At 60.5% G+C, this 18,131-nt stretch overlaps 4 protein-coding genes across 13 annotated transcripts in view; 2 read left to right on the top strand and 2 right to left on the bottom strand.

The window, feature by feature from the left end:
• The window catches only part of RANBP3 (RAN binding protein 3), a 53,980-nt gene extending 50,625 nt beyond the window's left edge, over nt 1–3,355 (top strand). For all 10 annotated transcript variants that reach the window (XM_038567613.1, XM_038567614.1, XM_038567615.1 and 7 more), the window contains 3 exons: nt 1,093–1,235; nt 1,738–1,918; nt 2,024–3,355. In XM_038567613.1, coding sequence (XP_038423541.1) covers nt 1,093–1,235; nt 1,738–1,918; nt 2,024–2,067 — 368 coding nt within the window. In that variant the 3' untranslated portion in view covers nt 2,068–3,355. The remainder of the gene's footprint in view (nt 1–1,092; nt 1,236–1,737; nt 1,919–2,023) is intronic.
• CAPS (calcyphosine) lies at nt 3,285–4,897 on the bottom strand. Its single transcript, NM_001003282.1, is given in 4 exon segments — nt 3,285–4,035; nt 4,110–4,316; nt 4,476–4,653; nt 4,729–4,897. Coding segments are annotated over 4 exon segments (570 nt in total). The 5' UTR covers nt 4,812–4,897; the 3' UTR covers nt 3,285–3,933.
• A 1,412-nt stretch (nt 4,898–6,309) lies between these two features.
• VMAC (vimentin type intermediate filament associated coiled-coil protein) lies at nt 6,310–9,577 on the bottom strand. Its single transcript, XM_038567622.1, has 2 exons — nt 9,387–9,577; nt 6,310–8,229 (listed from the first exon to the last, which is right to left on the bottom strand). Exons 1-2 carry the CDS (start codon nt 9,575–9,577, stop codon nt 7,908–7,910), a joined length of 513 nt encoding a protein of 170 aa, XP_038423550.1. The 3' UTR covers nt 6,310–7,907.
• Nucleotides 9,578–10,587: 1,010 nt separating this feature from the next.
• On the top strand, nt 10,588–16,288 carry NDUFA11 (NADH:ubiquinone oxidoreductase subunit A11). The gene is made up of 4 exons (XM_038567624.1): nt 10,588–10,765; nt 14,463–14,555; nt 14,646–14,768; nt 16,107–16,288. The coding sequence occupies exons 1-4, from the start codon at nt 10,669–10,671 to the stop codon at nt 16,217–16,219; spliced, it is 426 nt and encodes a 141-aa protein (XP_038423552.1). The 5' UTR covers nt 10,588–10,668; the 3' UTR covers nt 16,220–16,288.
• Nucleotides 16,289–18,131: the final 1,843 nt, after the last annotated feature.

Genomic DNA, 18,131 nt, shown 5'->3' on the forward strand with positions numbered 1-18,131 from the left:
CCCCACTTTGGAGAGTCCCGGCACCCACAGCTTGCAGGGCCAGGCTCCATCCCAAGGCTTTTGCTGCCACCTTGTCCGTGACTCTCCTCTTTGTGAGTGTGATGAAAGTAGATGAAACTACTTAGCAACTCCTGAACTTGTTTTCTAATAATGAAAGTGCTGGTGGTTTTATGATGGCAAGGGAAAATAATTCAAAGAGTCCCATCCAGCCTGTGATCCCTGTCAAAGACCTTCCTCCAGCCCATCCCAACTGCTCCACGTGCCTCGGAGGTGGGCCCATCAGGCACAGAGGGCTTAGGGAGTGGACACAGGGAGAGCTGGTCAGTTGGAGCCCAGGACCCTACCCCATAGCCTCCCAGAGCTGGCCTGAGCTGCTCTGTCTGAGGCCATATGGGGCACCGGGTTGGGGTGGGGAGAAGTGGGCTGGTGGGTAGACAAGGTGTCACCATATCCCAGGGTCAGGGCACATCCAAGGAGGATGGGTTCTGATAAAACAGGAAGGCTGATGGTGGCCTCAGGCCTGCTACAGGTAGATGTGATGTACACTTCCAGAAAAGGAAGAAAGGTCTGTACCCTCTTTGTCTCCATTGTATGTTGCTCTCGATCTGTCTTTGTTTCCTTCCTGGTGGAAGCTCTAAGCAGCCATTGGCCTCAACCTTTTTCCTAAGAAAACTGCAGAATAGGGCTGGGGCTTGGCCTGTGAGTGGGGCCCGTCATGGGGCATCAGCTTCTTTGCAGTGTGTCACATAAAGAATGTGCATGTGTGCAGCTCCCAAATGTCCCTCTCTGGCCCTGCCTCCCACCTAATCATCCCCCAAGGGAGCTGCCCTCATTGCACTGCTGGGTGGACCAGCAGAACCCTCCCTGTGATGGGTGTGGTGGGGTGGGGGCGGGGCAGGGGGAGCTGGCTGTTACAGTGCTGGCCTCCAGTATGTGGGGGGCCGTGCTCAGACTGGTGGGCAGCTTCTGCAGACCTTGAGAGAATTGTGGGATTTTACCCTGGGGTGTTTTCATTCTGGAATGTGTCTGTTCTCATAGCTGGCTGTTGGGTGGGTGTCACGGGCCAGGGCTGAGTGGCCTTATTGGTTGCAGTGATGCGGACCCAGGGCAGCTTGCGACTGATCCTCAACACCAAGCTCTGGGCACAGATGCAGATCGACAAGGCCAGTGAGAAGAGCATACGCATCACAGCCATGGACACTGAGGACCAGGGCGTGAAGGTTTTCTTGATCTCAGTGAGTAGCCCTGGGGATGGGACAGGCTACTACCAAGGAGATGCCCAAACAGACCCCTGGACAAGGGCAGTGCCCTCCTGAACTCCCACAGAAGGCAGGTTCCTGGGTATACCAGTTGGGCCACACGGAGCTACACGAACTACTGGCCCCCTAAGACGGTGCTCTGTGGTACAGCAGTCAGCACTTTACACTGAGGGTATGGGCCGGGGAGCGAACAGGGAGGCCTCTAGGCCAGCCAGTTTCCAAAAGAAGCAAGTCAGAACGGATCGGTGGAGGGGAGACAGGAGTGGCCCTGCATCACTGCTGTCATCCCAGCTGAGCCCCGGGAAGGACGGGCCCTGGGGCATCAGAAGCTTCGGTCTGCTGTCCCTGAGTTTTCTGAGGAGAAAGGGATAGGCTCCTCCCCAGACACAGCCTAGGGATTGTGGCATGCCATCACAGGGGGGCAGCACACACCCCAACCAAGAGATCTTAACCCACTGCTTCCCTCTGCCTCTCCCAGGCAAGTTCCAAGGACACGGGCCAGCTGTATGCAGCTCTGCACCATCGCATCCTGGCCCTGCGCAGCCGCGTGGAGCAGGAGCAGGAAGCCAAGATGCCTGCCCCTGAACCTGGGGCAGCCCCGTCCAATGAGGACGACAGTGACGAGGACGTCCTGGCTCCGTCGGGGGCCACCGGAGGTGGTGAGCCAGTGGTCCCAGCCCTGGAGGGTACGGGGAACCTGACCCAGGGGGATGGGGCTCCATCCAGGGTGGAGACCTGACGGTGAGGCCACTGCTTCCCAACAGGTGCCAGCGAGGAAGGGGATGGGCAGACGGCCGGAAGCACATAGCGCCGGGAGCCGGCTGCCCGCGAGCCTGCTGCTTTGTCCGTCTGTCTGCCTGCCCGCCCGCCCCGCCCCACCGGCAGTGTGGAGGCGCAGGGCTCGGGAACCACACTCCCCGCTGGGTTGGCCACAGTTCGGATCCGCATGTCCCGTTCAGAAGCAGACTCGGGAACTGCCTGAATGTGGTTTGGGACACGAGACCTCATCATATTGATGAGCAAAACGAAAAAGAACATTTCTTCCCTCCCCTCCTTTGAATTGAAATGGCACATTAAGACTTGTCACGGCTTCTCACTGGGACTGGGACACCTTGTTTCTTCACCCCTCCCTCCTCATGTTTCTGGCCTCTCTGCCGCCGCCCAGGCCACCGGCTCTGTCCACACAAGTATAAACACTGGGCCTGCTGGACGCGCTCTTAACTACTCCAGGTTCCCACACTCTGATTTGGGGCTTATATTTTTAGATCTTTTTTCCCCCAAGGCTTTGTGTTTGGGTTCTTAGGTTAAGACTCTCCTGTGCATTGAGCCACATCCATCCCCCCTCCTCCTTGGGCTCCTGGGCTCTGTGTGGAGGAGAGTGTCAGGCCTGTACTTGTTCCCCCCACCCAAGGTTGCTCCAGGCCCAGTCATGGGGTGTTGGAGAGGTTATCTAAAAAAAGGGTCAACGGGCCTGGGAGGGTCCCCAGCCACCCTCCTGCCTTTCCCCATCACGTCGGTCACCCGTCATCTGGTACCCAAGCGTACACCTTCCTGCTGCTGGCCATTCCTTGCCCAGCCCTGGACGTCACTGCCTCCCAGACCATCCAGGACCAGGGGCCTCTGTGGTAGGCAGAGGGGGACCTTACCAGGGCCTTCTGAGGAGGGGGCAGGGGGACTGGTTCCAGGCAACCAACCGTCTCCCACACTCGCAGCACACACAGGAGCAGGTGCCATGCCCACCCCTACCTTGGAACATGGTCTAGAGCCACCTGGGACGGCCTTTGAAGAAGGGCCCTGTGCACAGGGCTCTGAGGGATTTCCAAGGAAAGTGCCCAGCGCCGCCCTCAGGGGGTGAGGGGAAGGCTTCGACTCCACAGCTGTGTTGCCCACACCTTGGGTCGGTTGTGTGCACCCCGAGCCTGAGCCATGGGAAGACACCAAAGGCCCTCCCAGCAGATCCGGTCACACTTCTCTGCTTTAAGCCTTAGCCACCTAGTGACAAGTAAAACCAGATAATGCCCATGTGTTTTGGAACATTTATGTAAGATTGTCATATGAAATGTATTTGGGAACTACATTAAAACTTTTAACTAAAACCCTGGCCTCCTGCATGCCCCAGGGGCCTCAGGAAGCTGGACAGCCTGGCCAGGAATAGCCTCCACCTCCCAGAGCAGCCTGGCCTGTCTGTGGGCCCCTGGCCCCTGCCCCACACTCCATGTCCACCAGGCAGGTGACCGAGCTTGGCTGCCTTCCAAGACTAGCCGCCTCCATGCTGAGCTTTGCTTCACAGAAGAGCTGTTTGCTTCCCGGCCCCTGGCTTTAGGGTGGGGGTGCAATCTCAAGTGGTGGGAAGGGTAGGTGGGGGTGCTAGCAGGGCCAAGGATTCACTGAGCAGAACCAAGAGGATGCCTAGTGAGGAGGGGCAACTGCAGAGCTTTGTGAGGCCTGAGGTCTGCACAGCATGGACTGGGAGGGCCTTGCTCCCTGGGGTCCTGAGCCAGTGACCCATTCTCGGAACCTTTGTCCTACTTGCATATAGTGGCCAAGCCAGGTCCTCTGAGACCTGGCCCAGCTGGTCCTGTGGCCTCCGCCTTGGGGGCTGCCTAGGTGAGAGAGGGCCAGGGTGGGGGTCCTACGCTACAGTGGGGCTGGCTGAGCAAACGTGCATGATGGCTCACAGCTGCCAGGCACTGGTCATCATGGCCACAAACTCCTCATCTGTGTCCATGGAGGCGCTCACACCACTGTAGTAGTCCTGGAATTCAGCCAGTGTGACCTGGGGGGCAGACAGGCTCTAAGTAGGGGCCAGAGACCTGGGCGGAGTGGGTAGGGGTGTCTGTGGGCACCCACCTGCCCGTCCTTCTCGGAGGAGTCGAAGTTGTCCAGGAAGCGGCGGAGCACCTCCTCCTCGGTCCACTCCCCACTTTGTACCTTGGGGTGGGTGCGGCCACTGTACACCCCCCGGAGGTCATCCACGGTCACCACACCATCCCCGCTGCGGTCCAGCTTGGCAAATGCAGCTGCAATGACCGCCTCCCGGGCCTGGGACATGGGGGGCTGGAAAGGAAGCAGGTAGTGACTTAGTGACTTGGCGGGGGGGGGGGGGGGGGGGGTCTAGTCCAGAGCGCTAGGGCTCCCAGGCATCAAGCGTCAGCACCAACACAGACAAGGCCACCGGGAGCTTGGCACACCAGACAGCAGGGCGAAGGGTCTCACCCGCAGTGCCCTCAGGAACTCCTCCAGGTCCAGCGTCCCGCTGCCATCACGGTCCCAGCGCCTGCACACGCCCTCCGCTTCGGCCGTGTCCAGCACCAGTCCCAGCTCAGCCAGGCCCCGCTGGAGTTCCCTGGAGTCCAGGGATCGGCTCCTGTCCCGGTCCAGGCGGCGGAAAAACCTTGAGAGGCATGGGGTACAGTGAGAAGGTGGTCCCTGGGGCTGGGGATCAGGAATGTTCAAGGGGATGGCTCACCTGGCCAGGCCCTGGATGCCCAAGGCCCCTCGGGACAGGCACTGTGCCCGGAGCTTCTCCACAGTGGCGTCCACGGCATCCATGCTGGGTCAGACTGGCTGGGGGAGAGTTTGAGGAAGGATTCCCACTCGACTGACCAGGCTGTGGTCCGGTGCCACAAGCCTGCTCTGGCCAACTACCTGTTCACCTGGCTTTCGACTACCCTGGAGTCCAGACAGCCACTCCTCTGGCTCCCGCCCGCTTTGCCCAGTGTTGGCAGCACGGCAGGGCGGTTGCTAAGGGACAGTAGCTCAGGAGACTGGGAGGGGCCCCGGCTGTAACCCTCACCGTGCCAGTGCCTCCTAGCCCTTGGGGGGTGGGGCAGGGCCGAGAGGGACAAGGTGGTCTTGCTGGCACCACTGCCCACCCTCTGTCCTGCTCACTCCCAGCCTTGCAGTACCCAGGTCTGGGATAGAGCCAGACCTAGATGGGGGGAGCAAGGGGGGTCCCCCTGCCTGGCCACAAGCAGGAGAGGTAGGCCGTGGCTGAGAAGGTTCCAGACCCAATTCCTGTGTGACCTGGAGCAGGTCCCCTGCCCCTTTTCACAGGGCAACAGCCAGAGCTGCTTAGGGATCCAAGTTCACAAGGGCCTGGGTCCTGGATTTCAGACCAGTGTGGCGGAGCCAGGACACAGCAGTCTTGTGGATTGTTTCAACATGAAGTCAGACAAAGCAGTCCTTGGAAGTTATTCAGGGACCGATGTGGGGCTTTCAGTGGTTGTTTTTTTCAGTTTTCAAACATCACTTGGTCTTGCTCATAACAAGCTGAGAGAGCCAGGGGACTGCAGTTCCAAACAAAGAATTGGCCCTGACCCCCCAATGTAAACCAAGAACCGAGGCCACCATCACAGAAGGCCTCTGATCTACGCTTTGGACACCTCTGCCACCTGAGAGCATTACACTGACAGGACTGAAAATGATGTTGGATTTCCCAGGACATAAAATGTGGCCCCCACTGGGGGACCCATCCGCTGCGGGGACCCAGAGGTCATCAGAGGCTTTTCAAAGCCTGGACTTAGACACAGCACAATGGTGGTGTTGGAAGTGCTGTTGCTGTCAGAAACCAACCCACGGATGGCACGCAGGCCCAGGTTCAGGCCACAGCTGATGCAACACTGTCAGCTTTATGAGAAACTGCGGTGACATTCTGGTGGCTTGCCGCAGTCCATAACTTCTTCAAGTGGGCAGAGAAAATACCCCATTGTGTTTTTCACGAGGGTTACAAAAATCACATTTTTTTCCCCATAGAAAAATGTAAAATATAACCACAGTTATTGTAACTCTTGGCATCTCCTCATCTTGCAGAGAATCAGAATGTCAACAGTGACCCCTCCAGATTTGGAAGTGGCCCAGGCCCTCGCAGCCCGGAGGCCAGTTGACTTTACACTGAACCTCACTTTCCATAGCTGTAAAGTGGGCCAAGCCGGGGCTGCAAAGATTAGACACACGCTCCAGTGACTGCAACTTGTTTCTCCCTGCCCAGCAGGACCCCACCCGGCCACCTCTCCACCCCCCACACAGGAAGAAAGGAGGAAGGACCAAGGCCAAGAAACCATTCAATTTATTCTTAAGCTTGGACAGGCCTCAGCCTGCCTTCCCCTCAGACAAGCAGCCCCCCTTACTCATCCAGAGAAAATGGGGCCATTGTGACTGCACTGAGGGGCCACTGTTAGATGCCAGGCAAGCAGGCAGCACCATCCGAAGGGCTGGGGACGGACGCCGAACTTTCCAGGCCAAAATAGGCCCTGCCCCTTGGTGGTTCCTGGTGTGACAGTTCCCTGAGTAAGGCGAGAAAACGGCTAGCATGGTACCAGGCTGGGCACTTCGGCTGGCCAGAGAAAGGCACAGGGTTCCCTGGTTTGATTTAAAAAAAAAAAAAAAACTAAACAAAAATAAAAACACAGCACCCTGAATGTCTCTGGCCAAGAATGGCAGCATAAAAAGAAAAAAAAAGAAAAAAAGAAAAAAAAAAAGAGTTTAAAAATAGATTCTCTGGACAATATAAAAAAGGAGCGAGCTGCTTGCTACAAAAGCTGAACTGGCTGGGGCTTCATCGGATGTGCTGGGGGCCCCTGGCTCCCTCCAGGGCCTACAAACCCATCTTGTTCCTTCGGAGGCCCCAGAGCGCACCTGGCGCTGGTGAGAAAGAACAAAAGCCCTGCCCTCAAGGAGCTTACATTCTGATGACAGGACATTCCTTGAAGAAAACAGAACGGGAGGGGAAGAGTTCACAGAAGGTAGGCCGGGAAGGCCCCTGGGAGGTGACGGCTGAGCAGAGATCACGTGACACCTGGGGGAAGAGCATTATGGGGGGGACGTGCAAAGGTACTAGGCCGAGGGATGCCAGCACGTCCATGTGGCTCACACAGACACACGCCCTTCCTCCTGCGTTGAAAGTTGAGGGAAGGACAGGCGGGAAAGATCCTAGCATTTAAAAATTGTCTTCATATAACCAAGGCAAAACGACACAAGGCTTGAGGTTCCCAATTCCGGTCTGGGATGAAGAATAAGAAAAAGCTTTAGCCTGGGATGAGGGACGCTTCCAAAGGAACGAAAATCAGGGCGGACGGGAAAGGGGACAAAGAACTTGATGCCGTCTGCCTCCACAAGTGACAGAGGTCTCAAACTCAGATGCTTCGGGGGCCAGACGTCCAGCCCTAAGAAAAAGGGGGAAGCCAACTGGACCTCACACTTTGGCTAAAGAGGGTATCCTGAGCTCAGATCCAAACAGGCGTGGCCAAGACTGAAGCCGGAAATCCAGATTGTTGCAAAACGTCGCCAATTTTTCAACAAGTTGATTGATTTAAAGTTTTGTTTAAAAAAAAGAAAAACAAGGGTGCCTGGCCAGCTCAGTTGGTAGAACATACGACTCTTGATCTCAGGGTTGTAAATTCAAGCCCTACTTTGGGTGTAGAGATTACTTAAAAATAAAAAAAAAAAAAAAAAAAAAAAACTGGGCTGAACATCTGCCTTTGGCCCTTGCGCTGCCTGTTTGAAACCCATGACTTTTTAGCAGGTTTTGATGCTTGGAAAGGATTATGGCTCTGCCACGGGGTCCCCTCAGGGACACTGGTGACCCCCGAGGACCCAGTGGACCCACAGCAGTGGACTCTGTCTCCATTCTGTGATCTGCTCCAGGGCTCACACAGTGGTCCCAAACACTGCTGGCTGGAGGTGGTGGTCCCTGTCTTGCTCTTCCCCAGTACTGTTGGCAAGGCGAGGACTGGGCCCACCAGGGAGGGGGTGGCCGGGGTCTCTGGTCGGCAGGGGCCCCAGGCGTTCAGCCTCCGCCAGGGCAGCCAGCAGCCCAGCCAGGGGCGGCCGGCGACGGCAGATGTCCTGCAGCAGCTCCGCCCGGGGCTGCAACTGCCCAATGAGCTCATCCCTCTGGCGCACAGCAGCCTGCAGGCTGTGGACAGTGGCCTCGGAGGTCAGCAGCTGCTCCTGGAGAGCGGCAATCTCACTGGCAGAAGGCAAGACAGGGCAGTTACGGACAATCCTCCTCCCTGCCCCGGGACCTCCCGGGGCTCCCCATCACCATCGGGATAAAGACCATGCTCCTCACCTCTGCTTCGAGTCCCCCTTGTTAAGGACTGAATGTGTCTCCTCAAAATTCTTATGCTGAATCCCTACCCCCCAGTGTGATCTATTTGGAGATGAAGCCTTTGGGAGGAGCTCATGAGGGTGGGGCCCTCAGAGAAGTAGTGCCCTTCTAAGAAGAGACACCAGGGAGCTTGCTCTCTGGCCATGTGAGCACACAGCAAGATGACAATCTGCAAACCAGGAAGAGAATCTGTCACCAGGAACTGAATCTGTCGGTTGGACTGTCCAGCCTCCAGAACTGTGAGAAAATTTCACTTGTTTAAGCCCCCTAGCCTGTGGTATTGTGTAAGGGCAGCCAGAGCAGACTAAAACTCCCTAATCGCCTCCCTGCAACTCCTTTTTCGGCTACATCTTTTCCGTTTGTTGCTCAGGTTAGATGGCTCCTCCTCCAGGAAGCCTTCATGTAGGTCCCCTGAGAGCCCTATGTGCCCTTCCATCACAACCCCAACCGCCCCATGTTGTAACTGCCTAGTGATGTCTCTGCCAAAGGGCTGTGCTCCGTAGGTCTCACTTAGGTGCTCCAGCGCACAGCACAGTACCTGACACCTAGCAGGGACTCGTTAAAGATGAATGAATGGGCCCAACCAGCTCCTTTCCTACCCGGGGGCCAGACCTCCTTCCACCCTGGGCGTTTGCCTCATCCCTTTCCATCCTCAGCGCCTCCTCAAAACCACAGAGGCTCTTCAAAACTGCCGGTATGATCTCCTCTGCCCCAGAATCTGCCATGGCTCCCAATACCTAGGAGGTCAGTGACCCCTGCACCACTCGGAAAGAGCCGATTTTGCATTATGGAAAAGCGGGCTGTTTTAAGTTAGAAATCCACACTTGTATGGCGCCTCTTAACTTTGCATGCTGGTGACTCATCCGAGGTTTTTGGTGTTTGTTTTTGAATCCAACACCACCAGTAGTTCAGCCCACACGTGAACGCACGCGGTTCCCGCGCCTTTCCTCCCCTTCCAGTCTGGGCTCCGCCTCCGCCCACCTCCGAGAAGTCCACCTGGCCGCCCCGGGCCTCACCAGTCCTTGGCGCGGCCCAGCTCGTCCAGGGCAGCGCGCAGCTGTTGGTCGTGGCGGGCCAGGCGCTCGGCCTGGGCGCGCACTGTGCGCTCCGCCGCGTCCAGCCGCGCCTCCAGCTCCGCGGCGCGCCGGTGCACAGCCGCCAGGTGCGCGTTCGCCTCGCGGATCTGCAGCGGCTGCGGCGCCGACATGGCCCCGGCGCTGTCCCGGGCGGCCCGGAACCGGCCCCGGCCCCGCCCCGAGGCCGCGCCTCCGTGGGGGCCCCGCCCCCGGAGGCCCGCTCAGGACCTCGGCGCGATTGGCCGCAGCCCGATGAGCCGCGCCCTCCTCCAACCCAAGCGCCCTCGCTGGTTCCGGCACCTGGAAACCCCGCCCCCGAGCCCGGCCTAACTCTGAGATTGGCCACGGTCCTGGCGAGCCACGCCCCCAGGCGGGCCGGGGTCTTCGGCGGGGCGCCCAGGTCAGGCTCCCGCAAGGGGACTGGTCGCTCCCTCGAGACAGGCCCCGCCCCACCAGGAAGCCGGCACCAGGATTGGTCGGCGTCCTGCGGGCCCGGCGGCCTGGCCACGCCCCAGGCCGTGCCTCTCCCCGGTCCACCCGAACGGCGGCCCCGGATTGGCCAAGCCCCCTTCGGGGCGTGTCTCCGGCCCTGGCCACGCCCCCAGACCCAGCGCGTACCTCCTCCAGCCCAGGGCTCGGCGACGCCAGGCTTAAGTACTAGCCCTGGGACCCGCACCCTTCCCCGCCCGGGCCTGGCCACGCCCCCGGGCCTGGCCACGCCCCCAAACAGTCGCACGCGGTTCCGACCCCGCGGGACTGGCAGGGCGTAGCCACGCCCCCACGCGGATTCCGGCGCTGGGCGTGGTCACGTTGCCGCTGTGCCCCGCCTCCTACAACGGGAGCCCCGCCCCGCGCCCCAATCTGCGCTTGGAGAGAGTCCCGCCCCTGGGCTAGGACCGCCCCCTCCGCCCGCTCCGGGAGTCAAACCTTTCTTAACCTAGAACCTTCCGGGCGAAACCTAGCGAGACCTGTCTGCCTTCACTGATGCTGGCTGACCTCAGTTTCTCCCTCCTGAAATCGGCTTGGGGGGTGCACGCGCGCTCCCTTTACGCCAGTACCGTGTCTGTGTCCGCGGCGCTCAATAAAGTTGCACGCTTGTTGTCGGCCCCTCCGTGCGCGAGGCTGCGCGCGCCGCCCAGGAAGTCTCGCGAGAACGAGCGGCGGCTGCCCTTGGGCGCGGGGGGCCGGCCGGCGGGGCGCTGCGGGCCGGGGGTGCTCGGCCATGGCGCGCACGCTCCTTCAGCAGTACCTGGACATCCCCGATGGCACCGAGTGCCACCGCAAGACCTACGCCAGCACCGCCGTCAGCGGCGCCGCTGGTGAGCGCCGGCCCGCCCCGAGGGCACAGGGTGCGGGGAGGTGGCCTGAGGTGGGCGCCGGGCCGTCCGGGGCGGCGCGGGTCGCTGGGTAGGCTTTGGGGCGCTGTTGGACCAATCCAGAGGGCGCGGGAAGGCGACAGGGTCACTGGGAGCCGTCCGACGGGGCCGCGCGGGCGCTGGGGGCTCACGGGGTGACACGTGGCCGTCGGGGGGGCGTCGGGGGCGTCCCCGAGAGCTGGTGCGTCAAGGGGCTCCGGCAGAGCCGGCGCGCAGCGAGGAGGGTACGTGTGACAGGCGGGTCGCCGGGGTCATCAGCAGTCCTTGTCGAAGCTTCGCCGGGCCCCGCGGAAGTCGTCGAGTGGGAGGGTCACCCGCGGGGTCAGAGGAGCTGGGGTTTCTTGAGACTTAACAGGGTAAGTTGAGGCCATTTGGGGGGATTATGGGTAATTATTGGTGTGCCTCGGTGGGTAGAGAAGTTTGAGAACGTTCTGGAGTGAGATGGGATCTTTTTAGGGTCCGGGAGAGCGGGATGGTTAGGGATACCTGAAGCTTTTATTGGGACCACCGAAGGGGTTGTAGGGGTGCTGGGTAGCCTTGGGAGGGCATAAGGGGGCTCACAGCCCTAGCACCCTCCTGCAGGGGACACGGAGCTCTCGCCCCTTCCTGTCTCTCTGAGGAGTAGGAAGGATGGTTTTGGCCACCTCCATCTCTCCAGCTCCTGAAACGGGGCCTGGCAGAAATTGAGTCCCCCCACCCCGGGGGGGCATTTGGGTTAAGGGGGACCTAACCTAATCAATCCCTACCGTTTTCTGCATGTGTAGTGAGAGCAACGATTATTGTGCCCATTTCTCAGAGGTGGAGGCTGAAGGTCAGAGAAGTGTGTTAAGTACCCCAGGATCTTTAGGAGCCGGTGTGCAAATCCAGGCCTGCTGATCTACTCATGAGGGTGGCCGGGGCGAGGACTGTGCACGTAGCGTCCATGTGGAGGGGACTCAGGGGACAGGGTGGATGGGAAGTCCCTGCGGATGGGTCATGTGGAGTCTGCTCGAGTGGCAAGTGGTTGGGACAGTAGAGGCGCAAAGCAGGGTTTCCGTGGGGGGTGGGGGTGGGGCTGTAGGGGGATGTTACTCCGGCACATTCTTCCAGGGAGATGCTGGCATTGGAGGATGCCTGGCAGGACTTTGGGGAGGTTGGTCATGGTTGTGTCTGAAGGGAAACTAAAGTGGGAGGGGGTCGCCCGAGGGGCATGTGGGGCCTTCAGGCCGACTTGGAGAAGCGGAGGGTTTAGGGGATTCTTTTTTTTTAAAGATTTATTTATTTATTCATGATAAACACAGAGATTGAGAGACAGGCAGAGACACAGGAGGAGGGAGAAACGGGCTCCATGCTGGGAGCCCGATGCGGGACTCCATCCCAGGACTCCAGGATCGCGCCCTGGGCCAAAGGCAGGTGCCAAACCGCTGAGCCACCCAGGGATCCCCGGTGTAGGGGATTTTGAGTCTGAGAAAGACATTAATGCTGGTGTCTGTGAGTGGGGGGTGCCCATGTGTGACCACAAAGGCACAGGCCATGGGGGCACTGAAGTCTTAGGAGGCTCTTAGGGGAGGCTGGGCACGTTCCAGGAACAGGGTGCCACTGAGTGGGTGAGGAGCCCGGGGAGTGTGGGTGGGAACCTCTGACAGGTGCCACATCAGGCCGTCGCTGAGAGCCTCGGACTTGGGGTGGCCACCGGCTCCCGTGAGCCTTCGAGGCGTCCCTCTGCATGAGTGTTGCTCACTTCATCCGCCCGCGTTCTCCAGCTGGCCAGCTCCACTCAGCCTGCAGGACCTGGCTCCTGGATCCTCCCTCACCTTCCCCTCCCTCATTCCCCATGTCCCCGCAGCCTCACAGAGAGAACCCTCTGGTGTCCGGGCTGGCTCTCGTGAGATGGTGAGCCCCTGGAGTACAGGGGGCCTGTACCACCTCTAGCAGAGCACAGCACCCTGTGGGCACAGTAACCCTGAACGGATCGAGTGAATGGATGAATGAATGAATGCACGCACCCAGTAACTCTTGATAGATGGATGGATGAGTGAGTGAGTGAATTAGGACACAGTTCATGAATGACTGTCAGTGAATGATGTACACAGCAGCTGAATGAATGAATGAATGAATGAATGAGGGCACACAGTGACTGTGAGAATGAATGACAGCACGCAGTCGCTGTGGAGGTGGGAAGAGAGGGTTGAGTGCACCGTGCCTGGAGGTCCTGGAGGTGACTGCTGGAGGCCGAGAGAGAGCCAGGAGCAGGAGGAGGCTGGGAAGGCGGCGTTTTGTGGGGTGATGGGGGCCATGGAAAGGCCGGAGTCGGTAGGGCTTCTCCTGTGCTGGTGTGCAAATCCAGGCCTGCTGATCTACTCATGAGGGTGGCTGGGGCAAGGACTGTGTGGAGGGGACTCAGGGGACAGGGTGGACGGGGAGTCCCTGCGGATGGGATCAGGGAAGGGTGGGCCGTGGCAGGTCACCATATCGGATAATGGCTAGGAGACAGTGAGGTGGGGCAGGCTTTGACCCGGGGATAATGGTGGACTCCTGGGTCATCCACTCCAGTTCTGGGACTTCTGAGGGGTTTGGGGTGGCGGGGGCACCCTCTGTGCGCAGTGTGGAAAGTGAAGTGGCAGTCTGATTGGGATGGGCTGGCCCTGGAGGTCCCTGTGGCGCCTGGGCCCTGCTGGGCGTCTCAGCGGGAGGAGGGGTGTGGCACCTGCCCTGAGCAGGGTCAGCTGGAGGATGGGGAGCTCTGTGTTGGGCTGTCTCTGGTGACTCGGCGCCAGCCAGGTGGACCCTGGTCTTGCCCCCACACTGAGGAGGGTCTGGTGGGAGCAGCTGCCCAGGGCCTCACGTTGGCCTCCCCCCAGACCACACGCCAGCCCGGAGCAGTGTTTGCTCAGGATGCCCCACGATAGAGCCTCGGGCCTCACCACCCACCTGGCGCTCAGCTCCAGGCCCAGCCCCTCCCAGTCCCCTCATGCGTAAAAGCCAGTGTCGGGCAGGGCGGCCAGGGCAGCAGCGGAGATGGAAAAGCTGACCGGAGTGGTGAGGCCAGGTGGGTGGGAGCGGCTGCCGATGCAGCCAGGTGTGAGGGAGGGGCCTGGCCCAGGCTGCCAGCAGGGAGGGGGCCCAAGGGTGATGAGTAGCAGGCCTTGGCAGCCCCGGGAGCCAGGTCTCCACCAAGGAGGATTAGGCCAAGGAGCCCTGGGCCCCATGGGAGAATGCAGCTTTGGATGGGAGCGGGGCCTGGGTGCCAAGCTCCGTGGGGCGCAGCTGTGCTGTCTCTGCTGGCACTCGAGGCCAGGGAGCAGCCCAGCCCCTTAGGCCCCAGGCCCGTTCTCGTGTCCACTGCCTGCTGGCCCTGTGCCCTGTGGAGGGTGGTGGGAGGCCTGGGGCCCAGAGGTGGTGTGAGAGCCCAGGTGTTAGAGCAGTAGGCGGAGCTGGAATCCCACCCTGGCTGCTCAGGAGCTGTGAGGCCCTGCGTGAACCCCACAATAGTCCCTTCCTGGGTGCAGGGGTGGTGCTAGGAGCTTCCTGGTGGGTGCTGTGGGGACGGACGGAGAGAGGATTTCCCTCATAGTGGAGGGAGCTGCCCCCAGCCAGGGCCGCTCCTGGACTCAGCGTCCAGGCCCTAGTCCAACACACCCCACCCGCTCTCGTCCCGCAGGCCTGGTCTTCTCTGCCTACAGTGTCACGCTCCAGCCCCCGGACTCTTTCCTGGAGGGAGTGGCGAGGACAGGGCGATACACCTTCACTGCAGGTGAGCTAGCCTTGGTTTCTCCTTAGGGGCCCTCCTGGCACTGGCCCCTGGGCCCTGATCAGCACTCACCCCCCACCCACACCCCAACAGCCGCCATCGGTGCTATATTTGGCCTCACCTCCTGCATCAGCGCCCAGGTCCGAGAGAAGCCCGATGACCCTCTGAACTACTTCATCGGAGGCTGCGCCGGAGGCCTGACCCTGGGAGCACGCAGTGAGTGAGCCCCCCACCCCTGACTTCCACCAGCCACGACCCCCCTGTTCTATCCCGGACCGGGGACTGGGCAGGGGCCAGGTGTGTGGCATGCTCACCGCAGCAAAGGAGAGGGCAGCCCCTGTGAAACCTTCCAGTGCTTTTCAACCTCTGCCACCACCCAGTTCAGTAATAATAAGAGCTGCTTTGCTTAAGCACCTACTGCATGTCTACCTCACCAAGCCCATAAACCCTCCTGAGGCTCCCTACGGCATTCAGCATGGCCCCCAAGGCCCTGCACAACCCACCCCGCCTCCTCCCTCTCTCCCCCTTGCTCACTGTGTATGAACCACACAAACTGCCTTGCTAGTCCTCCAAGCCAGGCCCAGTCCTGCCCCGGTGCCTTTGCATGTGCTGTGTCTTCTTCCTGGAGTGCTGTTTACTCAGATGTCAGCACAGCTCCCTCTCTCACTGTCCAAACCCCCCTGTGTATGATCTGAGACCCCCCACTGCCCTCATTCCAAACCACCCTCCTCTACTGCACTTTGTCAGAGAACCCAAGGCCACTGTCTATCTCAGCCACTAACTGTGAATGGAGAAGGTGCACAGCCATCCCTCTCCGAGCACCCAGAGCCCTAATTGACTGAACCCACAGCCCTGCAGGGGAGCTGCCCTCACCATCCCCACCTAGAGTTGCAGGACACTGGCTCAGAGAGGGTGGTCCGAGGTCACCTGGGAACCAGCAGAGGATGCCTCCCTAGTGGGAGGCCGGGTGGGGGCCCCGCGCCAGCCCAGCACAGTGGAGCCGCCTGGAACAGGGAGCAGACGCCGCTCTTTCCACCTCCCACAGCCTCAGGGCTGGCAGCTGCTCCGGCCCACCAGCCTGCCAGCACTTAGTGGAAGGTTCCAGTCAGGCAGAGGGAGGGCACCGTGGAGGGAGGCCCGCGCATCCTGGGGTTGGACTCACCCCGCAGCCTGCCGAGGGCGTGAGCCTTGCACATGGCAAGCCGACCCCCCTGCCCAACGACAGCTCTCGGGCACACAGGGGAGCTCTGTGCTCTTGCATTCAGGGTCCCCAGAGCAGATATAGGCAGGAACTCAGCAAAGCGCCAGCCCCTCAGCAGCGCGGCTGCCCCCCACCCCCGGGCCCAGACTGACAGCGCAGGTTCCCACGTCCCTCTTGCCTCGGCTCCCGGGTTTCGGCACACATCTTCAGCCAGAGGGTCACCTGACTCCATCCTCATGGAGCCTGCAGCCGTGTCCCCCTAACCCTGGAGGGAAGGACATGCTCTTGGGCTCCCGGGGCGGCTGTGGGGGGCCCCCCGCACATGCCTGACACTGCCCTCCCGACTCTGGCAGCTCACAGCTACGGGATCGGAGCCGCCGCCTGCGCGTACATGGGCATGACGGCCGCGCTGCTCAAGATGGGCCAGCTGGAGGGCTGGAAGGTGTTTGCACCGCCCAAGGTGTGAGTCCCGCCGCCTCCCGGCTCCTCGGGAAGGCTCACATGTGACTAAAAATAAATTATGTGGATACTTGTTTGTGTGAGTCTCCCCCTCCTCCCCTGTTCTCTGGGATGAAGTCCCATCCCAGGAGGGCTGTGACAGGGACACACCAGCAACAGTCCAGCAAGGGAGCGGGAGAGAGGGCATCTGGGTTTCTTCTGGCAGGGCCAGCAGCCCCAACTGGGGCATCTTGGGGGGGGGAGCTGGCCACCGCCACCCACAGCCCTTCCCACAGGTCACAGGCCATCCCCTCTCTGGGCACCACCCCAAAGCCAACAGCACGAAGAAAACACCCAGGGCCCACGCACGGTCGGCTCCAAATTCCTAGGCATTGAAGCAGAGCACCCCAGACGGGCTGGCCCAGGAACCTTGTCCCCGTGCGACAGGTGGCTGACAGGCCACCAGGAGCCTGCGAAGCAGGGGCCTGTGGTGGGGACGAGAGAAGAATCCTGATCCTCACCGGCCGCCACCTGTCAGGGCCAGTGATTTAGGGAGCCTCGGAATGCTGGCGCAGCCCTGGCCCCCGGCTCTTCCGCAGAACTGGCTCTGGCTCAGTGCTTCCTGGCAGCTGGAAAGGAAGGCTTGCTCCAGCATGTCGAGGTGGGCCATAAATTAGGGCTCTTGTGGCTTTACCCTGGGGAGCGGGGTCGTGCACAGGCAGGGATCAGGTCCTGCCAGGGTCTGGGCACTTGAGATGGCCGGAAGGCAGCAGGAGCCGCCCCCTGATGCCCCCTTCTCGCCCATGTCTGGCCCCCTCCCTCCCCCTTTCTCCTCGGCAGCCCACCCTGGTGCCGACGTGGTTGGACGCCAGACTTGGAGCTTTGCTTTCAACTCCATCCACCCTAGGTCTTTGCTCAGCTGCGTGTCAGGCAGCGTGTGTGAGCCTGGGCCCTGCTGGCTTCAGCAGGCTGGCCTCACCACCTCATTACCCCATAGCCACTCAGTGTCCCGCCAGCGTGGGCCCTGGCACCAGCTCAGGGTCACGTCCAGGCCTGAGAAAGGCTGGAGGCCCCGTGGGCCCGGAGGGGAAGTGGACCTGCCGAACCCTGAGAGCGCTCTGGTGTCCCAGACCTGCGACAGAGTTCCAGCCCTTGGTTCTCTACTGACTGTATCCTCAGTGGCAAGTGGGGACAACAGGGTCCCTCCCTCAGCAATGTGCCGGGAAGAGGGAAGCACCCCTTCCATGCTTTCTGCAGGGAACGGGTCCTTAGGCTCCTGCACCAGGCTGGTGTGTCCCTGCTGCCGCCGGCAGGGGGCAGAGCCCACCCATGCTTGACCCGCAGGTCCCCAGGTCCCCTGCCCCTCCAGGCCACTGTCCCTTCCCTCTTCCCACTCAGTCATCCTGCCCGCCACAGCCGGCAGACCTGGGGCAGCAGTGAGAGTAGTTTCCACGGACCTGCTGCTTCAGGTAGGCTTCAGGTAGGTCACCGAGGGCTGAGAGGGCGACCTGGTCAAGGCCTAGCAGTTGGTCACTTCTCAGCCAGATCCACCCTGCCTCTGCCCCCTGGTTCTTTTTTTTTTTTTTTTTTTTTTTTTTTTTTTTTTTTAATGTTATGTTATTTTAGAAAGAGAGCATGAGTGGGAGAGGCAGAGGGAGGGAGAAAATCTCAAGCAGACTCCAGCTGACCTTGGAGCCTGACTCCGGGCTCGATCTCAGGACCCTGAGACCACCAAAACCAAGAGTCAGGTGCTTAACTGACTGCGCTGCCGCCACCAACACACCCCACACACACCCCCTGCCGCCTTTATGTGAAAGCCAAGCCCCAGAGGAAAAGCAAAAATTAATACCCAGTCCCTTCCTACCCCAGCCTCAGTTTCCCCTTCAGCCGTCTCTGACCAGGGCTGTGCTCTACACCTCAGCCCTCTCTGGGCCCAGTGC

This window comes from Canis lupus, chromosome 20 (genome assembly GCF_011100685.1).
Source record: "Canis lupus familiaris isolate Mischka breed German Shepherd chromosome 20, alternate assembly UU_Cfam_GSD_1.0, whole genome shotgun sequence".
NCBI classification, from domain to species: Eukaryota; Metazoa; Chordata; class Mammalia; order Carnivora; family Canidae; genus Canis; species Canis lupus.

Coding starts and splice junctions, on each gene's coding strand:
- VMAC (XM_038567622.1), bottom strand. CDS start 9,577: ATGTCGGCGCCGCAGCCGCTGCAGATCCGCGAGGCGAACGCGCACCTG. Junction 8,230..9,386: donor CTGGGCCGCGCCAAGGACTG/GTGAGGCCCGGG, acceptor GCCTTCTGCCAG/TGAGATTGCCGCTCTCCAGG.
- NDUFA11 (XM_038567624.1), top strand. CDS start 10,669: ATGGCGCGCACGCTCCTTCAGCAGTACCTGGACATCCCCGATGGCACC. Junction 10,766..14,462: donor CGCCGTCAGCGGCGCCGCTG/GTGAGCGCCGGC, acceptor CTCGTCCCGCAG/GCCTGGTCTTCTCTGCCTAC. Junction 14,556..14,645: donor GCGATACACCTTCACTGCAG/GTGAGCTAGCCT, acceptor ACACCCCAACAG/CCGCCATCGGTGCTATATTT.